Genomic DNA, 14,059 nt, shown 5'->3' on the forward strand with positions numbered 1-14,059 from the left:
TTTTCGTTGTCGAATTTTATTTTAAAGATTGATTTTTACAAAAGCGGAATCTATACAAATGTTTTCACATTTGTTTTCCGATTCATACATTAATGAACCGAAAAATATCCAGTCAATTCTTAAATAAAATATATCACATATTGTTTTCCCGACACAAGATATTAAACTCACCACGACATGTTTAAATAATTATTCAGGATCTTTGGTTATCATGACATTGAATTGTAATTATTATTGTATTTTGTAATACATGTTTACACAAAAGACAAAATATATTTGAAGGTGTTTTTTTTCTCACATATTCTCGATCAACGAATTCTAGTTTTGAGCGAAAAAATCAACAAAGAAACCGATAAAAAGGAACTTGATGCATTCATACATTAATTACATTTGCATTGAAATATGACATCCACGTAGCCGTGGGGGAGAACCTTCAAGTGGAAATCATCTGCACAGACCCACAAGTCGAATTTGAAACAGTTGGATGTCTAAGGTAAGATACGATACATACAATGTTCCACGCAGCCATTAATGATTTTGATGCGTTGTGTATGACCTTCATTGTGATAGGTAATGCATGATTGAGATACATGTTGACCACGAAGGTGCAGATGCTTCGACCGGAAGTCCCAGAAGTGTTTACTTTAGGTTCATCAGCCCAAGCTGACTAATACCGAATTTAGAATCAGACACATTCTTGATGGCCTTTTGCAGTAAGTTGTATTTTATTCTTCCACATTGTTCTTCCGTAGATATCAGTAGACATGGAATCCTGTTATCAGTTGGGAGTTATTGTCCCTTCTGATCATCCAATCTTCTTTGATCCCTTTTCGAACAGACGCAAGTACATGATCTTCTCGCCATATTCCCGATACCTATCCTCCCCGATCAACCCAACGAGATGTGCCTGCAAGTACAAAGAGAATGAATCAGTGATGTAAAACAGACTTACATAATTTTACCAATATACTACTCTGTACTCATATCAGAGTGAGTGAGTGAGTGAGTGATATATGACAGCTATGTCACCACGGCCTTGTGGTAACCGAGTGTGAGCCAATCGAACCAGTGTTTGATAGCTTGAGCAACGTTCCATACCGTCGGGGCACGATGACACCTTCAGCTAAGTATACACTGTGACCACCGGATCACCATTTAAATCGACTCGGGCCTTGTGGTTAAAGCGCCCGCCCGTCATGTCGAAGACCCAGGTTCGATTCCCCACATGGGGACAATGTGTGAAGCCCATTTCTAGTGTCCCTCGCCGTGATGTTGCTTGACTATTGATATTTCGTTGCATCAATTTGTAACTTTCTTTTACTTATTAAATGTTAAAATCGTCAACAAGTACAGCGAAGACTGTGTCGGGAATGAAGCCTGAATGTATTACATTGTACAGGTAAACTTTAGCTGAGCGAGTGAGTGAGTATGGTTTGACGAAGGGTTTAGCAATTCCCCTACTTTCAGTTTCCCAGCATCTGGAACCGAATCCAGGATAGAGTACGCCTCTTTCAGTTTGTCCTCTCCCAGTCCTTGGGCACAGTCTCTGTTAAATAATAAGGATTATCAAACAATTGTATACAGTTCATTACTATGGTAACCAATATCAGTACGTGATATCTCTGATTTTCAGTGTGTAAGACAACTCCAGGGTCGTACCTAAGATTCCGTATCGTATCGCCCTAGTACGTAACACGATGGAGTTTGATTGTCAAATAGCGTTACTTTTTCGTTATTTCACGATGTCACGTAAAAAATGGTGTGACTACATGAACAATGGATATTCTTCTCTAGAATCCCCACGGAAATGGGTTTTTTATGAGTTATGTATTTGGATAAAACTACCAGAATGTTAAGACTCACTTCTGTAAACGCTGTATCTGGCTCAACATGACATGGGTTACTATGTCTGAAATTGTAGATGAAAGTTCGTGAATTCTCATGAAACATTGACCTATCTTATAAAGCCGTCTTTGAAAAACACGTCCTGTCTAACTTTGTAGTTACAAAAGTGAACCCTTATTACTTATATGGGTACAGAATACATGTTTGGAACAGGGAAAATGACGATAATACGTTCCATGTTAAAGTAAGAAATTTTGTAACATAACAAGCAAATTCCGACAAATCCAGAAACAAAGACAGCAGCAGGTCATCTTCCAACCCATGTTGGAAAACGTATTGCAGACGCGGGAAGATCCGGGTTAGAACATGCCTTCAGCAATCCATGCTTGTCGTAAGAGGCCACTAACGGGATCGGGTGGCCAGACTCGCTGAATTTGTTGTCGACGTATCCTAATTGTGTGGATCGATGCTTACGATATCCATCACTGGATTGTCTGGTCTAGACTCGATTATTGACAGACCGCCGTCATATAGCTGGAATGTGACGTTATACAACACATACACAAACACGTATTGCGGAGAGGATTAGTTCGTATGCCTCGGATTAAGGAGCATGGATAAATATTTGAAGCTAACAATGTAATATTTATATAATGGTTTGCTCTTGGAAGATATTCCTGTGAGATGTTCCATTGATGTCGTCTTTTCGCGTTACTGTAAATCATGCGATACAGCTGTAAATATGCTAGGCTTCAAACCTTTCCTGGTTGATGTCCCCATGCCCCCTGTACGGTCCCTGTCCGAAGCCGGCAAGATGGTTGCAGCGTTGAGTGTGGTCTGAAATAACAGCTAACTTCATCAGGGATCTTCACCTGTATGGCTTCCGTTAGTTGCGAATAACTGAATGAATGAATGTTGTCTAACGCCGTAGTCAGCGATATTCCAGCTATATAACGCAGCTTGTAAATAATCGTGTCGAGAAAACCAGCGATTGGAACCATGAACAGTCACCCATCGACATCAGGTCACGAAAATCTACCCAGCCTGGCCACCCGATCCAATCACGTCGACTCTTTTGATATTCAGTTAAACATTTCCTTGCATGCAAGTGTACATTTTAAGTACACAACTCATAAACAATCTCAAATGCCTAGTTAGCCAACAGTAACTATTGTATTTCCGCCATATATTCGACTTTTATTATGAGCTCCAAACATTGCTGACATCATTATTTTCCGACCCGTGAAGAACCGGGTAGAGAAAAGGTCTTCAGCAACCCATACTTGCCGTAAGAGGCGACTAACGGGATCGGGTGGTCAGGCTCGCCGACTTGGTTGATGCATGTCCATCGTATCCTAATTTCCTAGATCGATGCTCATGAATACCAATCACTGGATTGTCTGGTCCAGACTCAATTATTTACAGACCGCCGTCACATAGCTGGAATATTGCTGTGTGAGGCGTTAAACAATAAACAAACAAAGCATAAATATCGTGACGGCTACTTCTGACATATAGAATGAATATCGTGGTGTCCATGGCATTAATACTCACATCGGGAGACTGTGCCATTTTGCCCATCAAACCCAGCATCACTGCCTGCGTAACGGCCGCATGACCTGGACTCGGGTTCAGATCGACTGTCTCCTCAGTCTTCATCCTAGGCATGTGTCTGTTCGCTTTGATGGTTTCGTATAGATCCGAGGGTGGAGGCCGACCCAACCTCTTCCTTTGCAGCACGAGAGAGTCTATAGGAATACATATATCCTGTTCTCTGAAGGACGGGGAAGTGTTCAGCTCCACTGCCTGGAACATCTTGGAGACATCTACAGTTGACTCACCTGTTCCCCACTTGGTCCTGAACTTAAATTTCTTCATAATTGTCCTGGGCTAAACATAAGAGTAAATCACAACATGTTGTTATAAAACGGTGGCTGACAGCACAATCCACGCCATCGTCCAGGTCCCACATCGTAACCACCCGATACTCATTAGTCCACCATATTGTTTGTTTGAGTTTTAAAGCCGCACTCAGCAATAATTACCGTTATTTAAATACTGCCAATACGTTGTACCCTTGGAGTACGTGAAGGCATTTGATTTAACGCCGCTTTGAACAGTATTTCGGTTATGGGATACAATGGACTCTCGTGTCAGACATTTGTGATGAGCATGCAAAGGGCTTTGTCGAAGATGCAGGCTTTGGCTGTTTTGTTTTACCCTGGCGATAAGGTGTTGATAAGCCAAGAAATATAATCAAGGCGAAATTGTTATTCGAACCTACGATCATATGTTTCTCGCATGCCCATATGAGACCCAATTCTGCACAGACAATTGTGCGCCTCAAATAACTTGACCACCCGCGCCAACTTTGTACCCTTGCACCTGCCCAGTGTACATACCCTTTCAAGGTTGTCACCAAACTCCTTGATCGGGCTGTGGTTTAGCAGTTCTTCAGCACCTGGTCGTTCATCCGGGTCCTTGTCCATCATCGACTTCACTAGTTGGCGCAGCCCACCACTGTAAGATGCATGTATCGCAGGAACCTATGACAGATGAACGATGCTGTCAAACCTGACTGATGCTCTGGAGATGTTTCAAAGCAAATGATAATTATATCGGGTAACTGTTATTTCAGTTTCAACCTACTTTCCCAGCGACAATTGTATAGATGAGGCATGGCATATTCGTGGCGTCGAAGGCATGTTCCCTTGTCGCCATTTCGTACACCACACAGCCGAAACTCCAGATGTCGGTCTGAAACAAAATGTGGAGAGATAAGGGACCGGCCAGTATTTCAGCTATATGACGGCGGTCTGTAAATAATCGAGTCTGAACCAGACAATCGTAATTTGTTTGTTTGTTTGTTGTTTAACGCCACACTCCGCAATATTCCAGCTTTATGACGGTGGTCGGGGATACGATGACATGCATCAACCAAGTCAGCGGGCCTGACCACCCGATCCTGTAAGTTGCCTCTTACGACGAGCATAGTTGCCTCTTAAGTGTCTTCCCGGGTGGTTAAAGAGGTTTCTAAAAGTAAGGAAAAGGGCTACCTTGTGGTCGTATCCTTTCATCTCGAATATCTCGGGACTCATGTAGAAGGGGGTTCCTGCCATTGTTGTTGCCATGCCCATCCCATTAGCCAGAATCCTACAATGAATATGTTCAGTTCGTATTTCTTACAAGTTCTTTGGCTGAATCGACTTGCCACATAGAACCTAAATGTGTTGTGTGTACGTGATACTTGCATACAACACAATCCCAAATATCTGAGTGTTCTAAAACTTATTTTGAGTCGTATATAGAGATTGTTATTCGAGCATGTGTGTTACACTGATTTTACGGATCGAATGTCAGAATGTTTGTATTTCTCGAGTTTCGTAAAATCAGTGTAACACACGAGCGAATGAAATAACTTATTTTGCTCCCATAACAGGGCTTGATCTTCAATCGCCAGCAGTGGTTGTTTATTCGCAGTGGTTTATTTTTTTCACCCAATCTGATTGGCTGGCTGAGTGTGGAGAGTTGTGTCATCGCGTTTTGATTGGCTGGCTAAAAATAATTGACGGCACTATTTTTGGATCGAGAATACACGAGGTCGTCTAGTACAGGAAATCCCCAGCTGTCAAAACAGTACTGTAGTGACAATGTTTCCATTGCCGAAAGTTGGTGAATGAGAGAAAATTTGTGGGGGAAGAAGTGGTGTGATACGTGGAGATATATCAGAGAATTTCGGCTTCCCAATGTACCAGATTCAGTTGCAGGAAATGAGAAGACGGTAACCGAAGCGAGATACCGCATCGATATTACGGGACCAGGTGAGCCACTCCTGTACATTCTTTACTGGGCGTTTTCAAGGCTAATAACAAAGCTCATGAAACAGTTACTTAATTCATGTAAAAATACCGATGAAATAGTGAAACAAACCATATTGTTTGGTATTTTTTTTTAAAATAACTATCAACCACATAAGAAATGTCACGTTATAACGAAGTGTTGATCTAGAGCCGATCGATCAAAACCATATTTCATAGTTATATTAAAATGATCGAGACTTAAATTTCATATTTTAAGAAAATAAACACTCAGATAATATGGATCTAAAGCAATACTCAATTTTAATGCAGGAAACGATCGATCTTTGCCGGACGGACCGTACAACTCACGACCAAGATGTTTTGCAACCACAGCAGTTGTTTTCCCTTTCAACAGGTGGAGTTTATCCAGATCAATATGATTAATGTATTTTGGCCTATAATTATTTGGTATCTTTTAAACATGAAGACTTCAATTATTTAAACATACTATCTAAGGAAATTAAGAAACTCTTTATGAACAAACAACATTACCCCCTTTAAACTTGAATGTATTAAGTCATACCTAAATCTAAATAAACTCCAGAAAGTAATATATGTATTTATATTTTTTCTTAAATATTTTGATTTATTATAGGGAGCAGACAAAATGATGAAGATAAAGATGGTGGGCACCAATCAACCTTATTAGGTATTTTTTTCAAAAACAATATTCTTTTTTTTTCAACAACGATGTACATTTATGCATCTCAAAATATGTTTTGTATTTTAGATAGGATGAAATAATCTCAAAATTAATTTCATATTATTAGTTTTAGGTAGAAACTCAATATCACAGTTAATTATTTTCAGAATTAACAGACAATACAGAGTATTAAGACATGTAGAATTAGGTTTGTCTCAAGTATATTCTTTAAACCAAAGATTTATTATTTACCATGATTACTGAAAAAAACACTTCTCTAATAATGCAATTGTTATATTATCATAGCAGATAAAGAGCCCCAATATGCATAGCTAGCTTAATTTTAATGATAATTATTAAGCATTTCTTGGGATGATAAACTAGACATATGACAAAATAAGAAATGTATTTTTATTTATTATTCTTCCTTTACAAGGTTTACAGTGGTTTATTTTTTTCACATAATCTAATTGGCTGCCTGGGAGTGGAAAGCTGTGTCGCTATTTTAATCAGAGACCTTAAATTATTCTAATGTGTAAATTTTTCAGAACATGGTAAGTAAAGAAAAACTCAAATTTATTGGTGATGAAGAAATGACCAACAAGAGGTCCTCTTATAACATTTTACCATAAACCTCATTTATTTATATTAGCAATGTCTAATTTCGATTTTAATACATTTTACGAAAAAAAATCACATATGAACAGGTCACTAAAATTCATATTTATTATTATGTCTTGTTTTCATGAAGATAAAAAGAAGAAAATGTTAATCTTAAATTACCTATTATCAGTAAGTTTTAACTTCTTATCTGATAAATAAACAAAAGAATAAAGTTTGGACGTAACTGTTGCAGTAAAATAACAATGTAAAATTACAAGGGTATTAAAATGCAAATATTTGTAGAACTACTGAAATGACAATTTATTGTTTACATATATCCTATGTATTTATGTTTCACACACAATAAATTATTGTGCTTGTCAAATTCACATTGTTTCTTGTCATTCACAAATATGGGGAAATTAGATGACTCATTTAGTAACATTTTTGGTGTCATGATTGTTCACTGAATAAGTGTTTTTTTATATAATAAAAACACATGTGCTCACAATGTTCAGGAACAAAACAAAAACAAAAAAAAGACGACATGAAATAATCATCATTTTACATATTAAATTATTCAATGTAAAATTTGTTTTAAAGAGGAAAATTCGTCCAAAAATATTACAATCCATTGATGGATTTGAGAAGATGTAATCAGCTGATCAGTTGCCTGAGTTGGTATTTATAGAATCTAGCCTGATCAATCCTGCTGACAGTTCCTTTGGGCCCTTGTTTTTCGTTAACAATATTTTACAATATATAAGACACTATTTAATTTCCTCTTAATTGGGTTTATAACATTTGTTTCTAGCGAACAAATAAACGAATAACGTATTTACATACACTAAAAAGGTGGGCCTATTTAGTGTTGCGCATTGAGAATGATAGTCACGGCGAGACGAATGCAAATAAAGTTATGGGCCGAGTAATCCAAAGCCATTAACGAATAACAATCACATTACTAATTCTCAAAACGTTACTCCCATCAGCTTTTAATAGTTAACAAAAAACATAACATGAATGGCTTGCCTGTCACGGAAAACTCGTGTGAGTTGTCTTCGCTAGATCCTTTTTACCTGTTTATGGTGCAGTTGTCTTACTGAGCATATTCGAAAACGAGGCTAGGGGAAATCCCGAGTGGTTACTAAACACGGGAAATCTTCAACTACGAGCTCGACTTTTTATGGCGTATTGTTATGGGAGAAAAAAAAGCCTCGTTCTAATCGTGATAGATTAATCACTCGTGTGTAGATTTTTCGGTAACAACCGAACACAGTGGTTAATCATCTATATCATCCATTATAATCTTAATTCGGATAGTAAACCACAATTGTCGAATGACGTCAACAATCTTCAGTTATGACGTGGTTTCTAGTGTGACATCATTCTCACCTTTTGTCACAATAATATTCGAAGACCATGACGTAGACAATACAATGGGGTGATATTTGCACTATTGCACATACGACTTTTTAAAAAGCGCTCGGTTCCAAATTAAAATAAGAGGTATCTATGTGTACACTACAGTGGGACTACATCAAATTTCAAAACACAGTAGGTTTATCTCCTAATTGTTTCTGGACAAGATGAGTGTCCCAAGTATTCATACCTTGCAATACCAAGGTCCCCCAGTTTAACGTCCCCCTCCCCAGTCAGGTAGATGTTCTGGGGTTTCAGGTCCCTGTGCAGGATGTCCATCCGATGCAGATACTGCAACATTGAAGGATTGACTGTGTATTTGTTTCGGTTCATTGAGGTATGAATCGAAAAACCAATGTGCAAACTGTATGAATCCGCGTAGCGTATTCTTACAAAAGTTTGCACATTGGTTTTTCGATTCATACCTCAATGAACCGAAACAAATACACAGTCAATGCTTATAATTAAATTCAAAAACAAAAAACATGTTTTATCTACAATAGTTTAACCAAAAACAGTTGTATATATCAAAACAGACAAAAATGATGAGATTGATAAACATTCCAGGTGTAGGAATACATACTGTGGCGTGACATGAATCAGGTGATCGTTTAATTTATGCACATCACTTGACACGCCTACACAGTCAGTAGCCAATCAACGGAGAGCAGGATCAAAACAATGTTCATTGGACCTGTTAATTAAGACAAAGAGGCGAAAAGAACTGCAACAGTCAAACTGTAATGAACCGGAAGAAATATGTCCGGGAAAAGGCGGCTGTTTCAAATTACATAGTAAGTTACCGCCAGATTCAAACATTACTTCCCTGATTACGGTAAAACACAGTTGGAAAAATGCTTGTTAGAAATGAAACCCGAAGACATGAAATTTGAACCGAGGCGAGCAGAAAAAAAACAGGGCAGCGAGCCTGCACGTTTGCGGTTTCATTCGTTCTCGGCCTTCGGTTTCAAAGGTATGTTTTGACAATGAACATGCATGAAAGTCGCCAAATGTCCTGTGCATGACGATAAACGTGAGTAGAAAGGGAATTCCCTCGACTGCAATATTGGGATTCCCCGACATTCCGAATTAATAAAAGTAGTGTGCCTCGGTGGGCGTGGCTTAATTTCTTACATTCATTGGGAAATAAATGCAATAACACGTGACCAATTCAGCAATTCAGATCACAGGAATTTCAATGAACACAACGAAAATTTAATTATAAGGGGATGCCATGATACTGCAGGTTCTCTCGGATTCTCTAGCTTCGGTAGGGAATTGTAAACAGTGAATTCTATCGCCTATCAAAACAACGCATCAGTGACAGAGAATGGGTTAAAAAAAAAAATAATTTAAATTTAACGTCGCATCGGTATTATTTTAGCCATATAGTGACCAGTGCCAGAGAGGTGGTGCTTGTATGTTTTCACAAAAAAGCGTCATACTTTTTTATGCTCATCCTCGATTATCCAGGGTATTATAATCGAGGATGTCTTATGTCTTATTCAACATTCAAAGAGGACGATTGTGTTAATGACTGGTTGATAGTTTATGGTTTTGCCCGTGAATTGTGAATTGACATGAAAATGGGATATATAAGCTGTTGACCTGATCATTTCAGAAAAGAGATTTCTGATGGTTTCATATTACCAATTAACGATCTGCCAATACGATCTGTCCGAAAATATAACATACGACCTAGGCCTGAAGGCGTTGCGTCCCTTAGCCGGACAAGATTCTCTTGTCGTGAAACGTGTGGAAATAGTAAAAGTCAATAAGCTGACACGTTGTGATAGAACTGAAATTAAAGCGCTGTTAAACCCAACTCATTCTCACCCCTCTCCTCTGGTCGCTATATGGCTGAAATAATGCCGATGCGACGTTAAATTTTAACTCACTCACTCCTCTGACCAAACTAAGATGTCATTATAAGATTCACCACATCCAAGGTATATTACCTCCCATGCTAGGGCGGTGGGGTGCCAAGGTGATTAAAGCCCCTGTTTGTCATGCCGAAGGCCTGGGTTAGATTCCCCACATCTTGCTCTTGTGGCATGGCTTGAATATTGACAAAGACGGCGTAAAAGCATACTCATTCACTTACCTCTAATGCTAAAGCCGTCTGATACACCCAACACACGATCAAGTCTTCCGGCAGTTTCCCGCTAGAGTCTTCAAGGAAGTGGGACAGATCCCCGCCCTCGCAGTACTCCGTGAAGATGAAGAGGGTGGACCCGTTGAAGGTCGAGGCCACGTAACGCACCACGTGATCATGGTCCAACTCTCGCATCAGATTGGCCTCCTTCTCGGCACTGGCTCTCTCTTCGGAGTTGGCATTTGACAAATCCACAGTTTTCAGGGCGAACTGGCGGTGTGGGGAATAAGGACTGAATTAGGGACCGACCGTTTGATATTGAGTTGAAAATTCTTGAAAAAAGTATACCTCATACTGTTTTAGAGTGTAATCTTGTTTCAGTTAAACTTATATCGGGTATAGCCGAAAACATATCTTATCTCCAGACAAAAAGTGGTTGACGTCTTTTCGACGCATTAAAGCATAATGCTGTGCCGTGCTAAAACTGAAGCAATAAATCAAAGCGGTGTTCAACGTATACATAGTAGTGTGTCGTGCTGTTCACCTGACCCAGATCCGGTTAACAGACAGTCGTGACATAGACAGACTATTACAGCGTGCCTTTGATTACTACATATTGAGTGACCTAAGTCAACTGAGGTTCCCACATTTCTGGCATGCATCAACCAAGTCAGCGAGCCTGACCACCCGATCCCGTTAGTCGCCTCTTACTACAAGCATAGTCGCCTTTCACGGCAAGCATGGGTTGCTGAAAACCTATTCTAACTCGGATCTTAACGGGTATTGACGACAATGAACATACCCGTATGAACACCAACAGTTTAAATATTAGTTATTGTAACACACGCATTGAATTGATATCCGGGAACAACGGTGTACAGAAAGTAGTTAAAGTATTTTGATAGAATTAGATTCACTGATTATAACAGGAAAGGCTGGGATTGTGAAGGTGTTAGAAATTTGAACCATTTAATATACATAGGTTTTGTCATAAAATGAAATTGGGTTTAACGTTGCGTCCATAGCGACGTGCATGTATGTGTGTGTTTGTGTGTGGCTGCTTGTACTAGTCCGGACTGATGCCGATTTATAGTGCTAGCCCACTGAGATACCATGCCGCAGTTTAACATGAACACCCCACTCAGACACAGTATACTGACTCCGAGCCGACCAGTCCTTGTTTTAGCCCCTTTATATCGAGCGCCAGACAGGGTAACAACAAGTACCATCTTTTAACGTCTTTTGGTATGACGCGGGCGGGGATCAAACCCCGGACCTTCCGCTCTCCGGGCGGACGCTCTACCACTAGACCACGGAGGCGGTCGAGCTTATTGTAAATGACACATGTAACCAGTGTTCGAAATAAGGGTCGACCCGTAGGCCCGTAAAAGGTAGAATTCGTATCGGGCCCGTAGTTTCAAATGTGTATGGGTCCTTATGGCCTACACTAAAGTTACGTCTTGATTTATCTTTCACAATAAGCTGCAATTATTTTAATGAGGGCCTGAAGAGTTTAGTCACGGCCTGCAGCTTCTAAAGTCTGTGTCCTGATGGCAGCCTGGCATTTTTCTTTCATATTTCGAACATTCAGCCAGGTCTCAAAGTGGTTCGCATGTAAGATGAATTTGTCAGTTTAAAGCACAAACGTTCGACGACTTGTTAAAAGGGTCTAGTAAGTTTGATCCGAGTAATCCAAACACCTGATTGTCTGCTAACCCAAATGTTATGTATGATGTATGTTTCATTTCCTGCACAATGACACGTGTCTTCGTGTCACGCAAGGTTCTAATTACAACGTCTAGACCTCGGCTGAAAAATGGAAAATAGACGGGGTAGCACGTTCTCTCTTGACGAAGGTATCCGCTCCTTCTTGGCAGGTTTGATCCCGACCACAACACCGGCAAGAGTGAGTGAGAGAGTGTGGTTTACGCCGCATTTAGCAATATTCCAGCAATATCACGGCGGGGGACACCAGAAATGGCCTTCACGGGTCTTTGGCGTGACGAGCGAACGCTAAAACCACCGCCCCACACCCGCAAGAGGTTGTCAGTACGGAAAGTCAGAGACCAGCCTTGATACCTTACACAATGCGACCCGTGAAGATCCGGGGTAGAATAGGTCTTCAGCAACCCATGCTTGGCGACGATGCTTGTCGTAAGAGGCGACTAACCGGATCGGGTGGTCAGGCTCGCTGACTTGGTTGATGCATGTCATCGATCCCAATAGCATGGATCGATGCTCATGATCACTGGATTGTCTGGTCCAGACTCGATTATTTACAGACCGCCGTCATATAGCCGGAATATTGCTGATGCGGCGTTAAACAACAAACAAACAAATCTTACACAATGCAATTTCCAGGTTTATCAAAGTATTTCCGGTCAAATAACCCATGCAATCAGATAATCGAGGGTATATGTTCTTTGCCAAAACATCAGGGAAGACGCCATTACCATAGAGACACGTCTTGTAAGTCGTTACCCCGATTCGAAGTCATTGAACATTCGAAACAGCACATAACTGCCATGCGTTGTCGTGCGTACGGTAACGGAGAGGGACGGGTAGACGGCACGTAAACACAAGCACTAACTATAAACCATGCAAGATTTAAAGCATTGCCGGCATATGTGTTGTGGGCAATATTCATCCGTGAAATATTCAGTGACATCATGAAGATCTTTGCGTTCTAAAGAAAACAAATTGCAACAATGACACGTGAATTTCCGAAACAAGTTTTAACTTGGCGTAGTGTATGTATTCATATGCAATCCATCGACAGGTGTCAAACCCTCCATGTTACAAGCTTACACCACAAGGCGCTGTGTTACAGCTTGGCACTGTATCAACAAACACGATCACAAAACAGAAGGCAAATAAACTGTACATTACCCATTCCTGTGCTGTTTTGTGTTTGATGAGGTAAACTGTTCCAAACGCCCCCTTCCCCAGCTCCCTGATGATCTTGTAGTCCGACCCCATGGTATAATGGGGTAGTGAGTTTCTCTGCTCTTATTCCACGCACAGTACGCACGTTCTTTGTTGCGGTACTTCCGGGTCCAAGCTGAGTGAATGGCACAGATAGTACTGATTGGTTGTTCTTATCAACCGTTCAAATACAGATCTTAAGTGCAGGGTTTGGTACAATTAATCCTGTAATCTATTGCGTCTTTACCAGGGAAAGACTACCTATATGTTTTACGAGGTAAAGAATGTGTGCTATCGCGCTCTTACCGGATTTCCTCCAAACGACGCCCAGACGATGCGGCGTCTTTTAATAGACCTGGTCCCCATTGCTCGACAGCCCGTGAACAATAGGGGCGATTGATTTTCTGTTCTACTGGTTCCGGCCTCTATTTCACCAGGGCCCGTGACAATGGCGGGGGCATTAATTTACTGTTTCACTAGACCCGGGCCGTGAAGATCCAGGTAAGAATTGGTCTTCAGCAACCCATGCTTGTCGTACGTAAGAGGCGACTAACGAGATCGGGTGGTCAGGCTCGCGGTCTTGGTTGATGCATGTCATCGTATCACAAATGCGTAGATCGATGTTCATCATGTCAATCACTGGATTGTCTGGTCCAGACTAAATTA

At 40.4% G+C, this 14,059-nt stretch overlaps 1 protein-coding gene across 1 annotated transcript; it reads right to left on the minus strand.

Moving 5' to 3' along the window:
- Positions 1–13,627, minus strand: LOC124118668 (serine/threonine-protein kinase Nek4-like). Its single transcript, XM_046480871.2, has 11 exons — positions 13,358–13,627; positions 10,478–10,738; positions 8,564–8,664; positions 4,902–4,998; positions 4,495–4,602; positions 4,248–4,391; positions 3,400–3,735; positions 2,604–2,682; positions 1,864–1,909; positions 1,462–1,546; positions 1–907 (listed from the first exon to the last, which is right to left on the minus strand). The coding sequence occupies exons 1-11, from the start codon at positions 13,445–13,447 to the stop codon at positions 806–808; spliced, it is 1,449 nt and encodes a 482-aa protein (XP_046336827.2). The 5' UTR covers positions 13,448–13,627; the 3' UTR covers positions 1–805.
- Positions 13,628–14,059: the final 432 nt, after the last annotated feature.

This window comes from Haliotis rufescens, unplaced genomic scaffold, assembly GCF_023055435.1.
Source record: "Haliotis rufescens isolate VD_foot unplaced genomic scaffold, xgHalRufe1.0.p SCAF_23, whole genome shotgun sequence".
NCBI lineage: Eukaryota > Metazoa > Mollusca > Gastropoda > Lepetellida > Haliotidae > Haliotis > Haliotis rufescens.

What these genes read in the sequence shown, in the direction of transcription:
- LOC124118668 (XM_046480871.2), bottom strand. Translation starts at nt 13,447, where the DNA reads ATGGGGTCGGACTACAAGATCATCAGGGAGCTGGGGAAGGGGGCGTTT. An exon ending in ACAAAACAGCACAGGAATGG is followed by an intron (nt 10,739 to 13,357) that starts GTAATGTACAGT and finishes CCACACCGCCAG; the next exon opens with TTCGCCCTGAAAACTGTGGA. An exon ending in ATACAATTGTCGCTGGGAAA is followed by an intron (nt 4,392 to 4,494) that starts GTAGGTTGAAAC and finishes CATCTGTCATAG; the next exon opens with GTTCCTGCGATACATGCATC.